The following is a 5,729-nucleotide window of genomic DNA, read 5'->3' on the forward strand; positions in this document are numbered from 1 at the left end:
GCAGCGGGTCGGTCAGCAACACAAAGCCGGGGGACAGGAACGATGAGGCGGTGAATACTGCAGTCCGGTAGAGGAGGCGATGGATACTGTAGTCCGGTAGCGGAGGCGATGGATACTGTAATCCGGTAGTGGAGGCAGTGAGAGGCGGGAGGTGGCGGGGGGGAAAGCAGCGGAGGTCGGCGAAAAGTCAAAAATACTTGGAAAAGAAAAGAAGAAAAATAAAAAGCGGAGACCTCCGGGGGAAGACGGGCACACAAAACAAGGTAGACGGCGAAAACAAGAAACCAGGACAGGATACAAAAAGACAGGATACAAAAAGACAAGACCGGGAGACAGAAGCGGCAGTCACAGCGCTTGACGCCAGCGTGCTCTGAACCCGGAAACAGCAAACAGCTACGGCAAACGCAACAGGACTGAGGAGGAGAGATAGAGAGAGATGAGGAGGAGAGAGATGAGAAGGAGAGAGATGAGGAGGAGAGATAGAGAGAGATGAGATAGAGAGATGAGGAGGAGAGATAGAGAGATGAGGAGGAGAGATAGAGAGATTAGGAAGAGAGAGATATGAGTGTCACGTTGAATCAATTATGCTTACTGTTGTATATACCATGTACTGTATGTATATGACAAGGGTTAGATTTTAGCATGAGAATATATACAGTATATAACTTAATTATTTTTATATATAACTTATTAAAGGGCAAACTGCAAACACAACACAAATATAATGCACAACAACTGACAAATCAACTGGAATAGTGTTTGTTAGCAGAGTAGACCTAATGTTAACAGAATGGACTTTGTCTATCTGTGCAGCGGTAAGGTGAATAATTCTAGCAGTACTCTCCAGACAGTTGTCTTGTTTAGCCATTCAACTAGGCATTATTTATTCAATGGAGAAAGACATGGAACACAATGCAATTGTGATAATAAATGTGTTCTTTGTTACTTCTTTAATTAAATTAAAGTGTACCTTTCTATTATCATACAATATTTCCTTGAACATGTAAACTCTATAATCATACAGTTGTCTTTCTATTAGTTGTCTCTGTCATACTGAACTGTTTGTTATCATCCTGAACTATCTCTGTTGCTCACCTCACCTCAGTTCTGTCTCTATTGCTCTCCTCTCCTGTTGTCTGTCTCTCTGTTGCTCTCCTCTCCTGTTGCCTGTCTCTCTGTTGCTCTCCTCTCCTGTTGTCTGTCCGAATATCGGTTGTTAAGTCGCGACGTGTTTCCGGGTCCAAAGTTGGCTGAGGCCTGGCCTCCGTGTAGTACCTTTTTCCGCCACACGCGTATGAGTGCTGTTCTGCAGAATAAATATTAGAAATGGATGAAGTATTGTCAAAAGCTGTGTCAGCTAGTTAGCTGCTTGGACAATATGTATCTGTTTTCAGTACGTTCGTTGGCAGAAGTATGGGAGTCAAAAAATATATTAAAAAAATAAATAATAATAAAATAAAACGGCCACGCACGCGGGGGGAGGGCGTTCCCTCCGTACGCGGAGCCAATCACCGCCGTCCAAACATATGACGAGCTAGGAAGTGGTTGGCTGGCGGGAATTCGCTCGTGACGTCTCTGTTTTCAGTCAAATCCGAAGGTACGTCTGAGGTAAGTTGTTGGTAGCTAGCTAATGCAGATGTCATTTCAATAACCTCTGTGAAACGATTGATGAGTGTAGTTCACTCTGGGTTAACTCTAGTTAGTCAACAACATGTGTTCAGTGTTGTTATAAAACGCAGGAGCATGCTAGTGGTGGTTTCCATGTAAAAAGGTAACCTCAACTGTTTCATTGGTTACCAGACTTAAGCACTAATTGGAACTAAGTTGACAATCCCTTTCTGATCTGCTTACAGAGTGACAGGATGAAGGCTGACATGGAGAAGATAGTGTTGTTGTCTGAAGGAGAGAGTGCCTGCAGGAGTAAGCTGCAGGAGTACCTGTCCTCCCTGACAGATGACCAGGCAGGTTTTCATCTCATCTACACAACTCACAACACCACCCTGCACACACACACACACACACACACACACACACACACACACACACACACACACACACACACACACACACACACACACACACACACACACACACACACACTCAGACACACACACACACACACACACACACACACACACACACACACACACACACACACACACACACACTCAGACACACACACACACAGACACACACACACACACACACACACACACACACACACACACACACACACACACACACTAGATATAGCTGTCTAGCCTAATGCACAACGATTCAAGATAGGAGTAAAGAGACCAAATCAAAGCTAAACGCTGGGCCTTCTTAGTAGCAAAATCTTTAATAAGATCCTTGAAATCTAGTGATGAAGCCAACTTGCTGTGCTGCTGTCATTGTCCTTTGGTTCTTCTTGCTCTACTTCTTCTGCCTCTGCCTTGTATTCACTGCTTGCATGGCAATGCAGCATACATTAAAATATTCAAAATCTGTTTGTTAACCCCAAACTCCTACTGCTCACCTCCTTCTCCTTCAACTGGGAGGTGTGTTGAGGGAAGGAGTCCTACAGTATTCTCATTGTTTTCCCATGTTGGAATTTGGAACTTTGAGGCATCATCTGTTTGTAATGAACAGTCTAGTGTTCTAATGCTTTGCATCTTCCAGAACATTCAAATCAAAACATTTCAAACAACAACAAGATGGCAGAGAGCAGTCCTTGGTGTGCTGTAGGCCTTGTTGAGGGAGCAGTGATGAGCGAGTTAGAGGACCAGGAGAGAGAGCAGAAGGGCCTCAGCACTGATGTGAGTAGTTTAGTTTAGTTTAGTTTATTAGTTTATTATATCGAGGACAATCCAAATACATGAACCATATAAAATACAGTAAAAAAGGCAGGGTTAGCCTAGTCGGCTAATTTTCAGCTGAAGTCCCCGGCCAGTTGCAACATGGCATCCTGAAAAGTAACGTCATTAGTTAAAATAAAACATTTAAATATTCTAAGAACACGTGGCTGAGACAAGGTACCCCAACATCACACTTGACAAAAAACACACGTAAGCAAGCTGAGGTGATTGAAGGGGCCACAACAAACACCACATACACACTTATTGGGGCAGCGACATTTCAAGCACATAGAAGCCACAGGACAATTACAGGCCACACAACATTAAGCACTTACAAACAGCAATACATTAAACAAAACAAAACATACAAAAAAAGGCATTATGGGGAGGCAGCACAGAGAGGGATTAATGAGGACAAGTATAGTTCTGTGTCAGCCAGGCTTTCATGTGTGTTGTGAAGGTGGAGTAAGTATGTATCAGGCACGTGCCGTGAGCTTTTAGATTGGGTAAGCATAAAATATAGAAATACACGTAATTACACATACACGCTATCAGTGAACGCAGTTTCAAGGAAATGCAATTTTGATGCCCTAGAACCCGCTAATAAACGGTAGTGTCACTTTGTGATCAGATTACCCCCCCCCCCAAAAAAAGTTGCCAGTTTCGACTATATCAGGGGTGCTCATTGTTCAATCTTTTTTGAACCAAGATATTTTCAAGTAGCCAGCCTGCTGAAATCCAGTTTCAACATCGCAAACGCAGTTAACGCACACACGCACAACACAGACACACACAGTTTCCAACCTCCATAGTAAACTCACAACACACTTTCTTTTCACACTTTGTCACACAGGCACTTGACATCACATCACAAACCCTCCCTCTCTATCTCTCTCAAACACTTTTGGTTCAGAACCAATGTCACGGACAGCGACATTAGGCCTATCTCAGCGATTGATTAAGCAGCTCTCTCTCCAAACACAACGGCACAGGCCGACATTCAAAGGTAAAAGCAGAGGAAGTCTTAAATAAGAAGCCATACCAGCAGCAAAGCAGTACTCAAACCATATAAACAAGCACAGATCGCCACCAGGCTCGCGAATCATATAAATCATATAAACCGCTCATACCAGGCTTGCTGTAGTGTAGCTTTGGACGGCCTTTAGCCAGTAGTTCTGTTTTTGCAGTCCAGCCCAGTCTACAAAATCCCTTTAGGTCGCTGACACTGACAGTAATGTCCATATTCGCAAGTTATCCTTATTGATTAGATCGTTTGAGCTAGCATAAACTATTCTGCCGGGCGAGAGAAAGTAGTGTGAACTTGATGAACTTGTGAACTTGAAAATGATAGCCAATCAGTAGCTCTTATCGGAATGAAAGAACTACTCTGATTGGCTGAAAGCATGCTTACCCTGGTCACATTAAACAGCGGGTTGAGGCATCGGGAAAAAATAAAAAAGACATGTTCACGCATTCGAATGTACGCGAGGGAAAGCAAAGAGAGGAGTGCTTGCAGAGTAGGAAGTGCTTTACTCCTACAGGTGGCGCTAAAAATGCAACATCAAAATGAATGACTCCTGCTGCCCTGGGACCTAAAATACGACTCTTTTAATGAAAACAAACAAACGGTTGCACTTTTATTTTAATATTTTCACGGTCCTTTTTTCTTTTTCTTTTTTCGTTGGGTAAGCACTGCTTACCCTGCTTATATGGACGGCACGTCCCTGGTATGTATGTCTTTGAGTTGGTTGGGTAGTGAGTTCCAGTTTTCTATTGCTATCACTGAGAAGGATTGCTTACTGAAGGTGCTTTTCCTGAATGGAACTATAAGGTCGCCACGAGAGGTGCTTCTGGTGGGCCGTAAGCTGTGGTCACGCTGGTTTATGAAAGAGTTAAGCGGGGGAGGAGCTTTGTTATGCAGAATTTTATGGATGAGACAGATGTTTTTGTATTTGATGGTGTCTTCCCAGCTAAGGTATTTACATTTGTCTAGGATGGTACAGTAGTGTGTGCTGTTGGGCTTCTGGTCCATGACCTTAAGGGTCCGCTTGTATAGGGTGGCTAATGGCTTTAGGGAAGTGCTGTATGCATGGCCCCAGCTTGTCAAACAATATGTGAGGTGCGACATAATTGATGCGTCCATATATAGTCTGGCAGCACTCATGGTCAGTGAGCTTCTGATGTACCTGAAGTTTGCCAGGCCAAACTTCACCCTACCAGACACTTTATTGATGTGCTCTTTGAAAGTCAGGTTTGAATCAATGATGATCCCTAAATATTTGAACGACGGAACTATACTAATGTTTTGCCCTGAAATGGTTATGTTTGCCGTGGTCATATTGTGTTGTTTGGAGAAGAACATTCCTACAGTTTTATTAACGTTGAGCTGGAGGCAAGAGCTGTTGAGCCATTTGGTGACCTTTTCCATAGCAGAGCTAAGTTTGGCAGCTGCCAGGTGTTTGTTCTTGTCATGCACATATAAAACAGTGTCATCAGCATACATTTGTACATGCACTTCTGGGCAGACAGATGGTAGGTCGTTGATATATAGGCTAAACAAGAGTGGGCCAAGTATGGAGCCTTGTGGTACCCCGGCGCAAGACATGATGGTAGGTGAGCGCTGATTGTTTATCTGGACTAGCTGATTTCTGTCACTGAGATATGAGTCCAACCATTTAAGGGCTGATGGCAAGAAGTTAAAGGCAGACAGCTTGGTGATAAGGACCTGGTGATTGACTGTGTCGAAGGCTTTGCGAAGATCTAAAAACACAGCACCTACAACACCTCCTCTATCAACCATACCTTTGACCTTTTCTAGGAAGTAGCAGTTGGCCGTTTCTGTAGAGTGTAGGATCCTAAAGCCAAACTGCATTGGATGAAGGGGAAATGGGC

General features: G+C 43.6%; 1 protein-coding gene across 1 annotated transcript in view; it reads left to right on the forward strand.

Moving 5' to 3' along the window:
• Positions 1 to 1,862: 1,862 nt before the first annotated feature.
• The window catches only part of LOC308150817 (protein kinase C alpha type-like), a gene marked incomplete at both ends in the record, with an annotated part of 52,886 nt that continues 49,019 nt past the window's right edge, over positions 1,863 to 5,729 (forward strand). Inside the window, one exon of the mRNA XM_080523609.1 lies at positions 1,863 to 1,961. Within this exon, the coding sequence (XP_080379735.1) occupies positions 1,863 to 1,961 (99 nt within the window). The remainder of the gene's footprint in view (positions 1,962 to 5,729) is intronic.

Source organism: Nansenia antarctica, assembly GCF_963989245.1.
Source record: "Nansenia antarctica genome assembly, chromosome: 2".
NCBI classification, from domain to species: Eukaryota; Metazoa; Chordata; class Actinopteri; order Argentiniformes; family Microstomatidae; genus Nansenia; species Nansenia antarctica.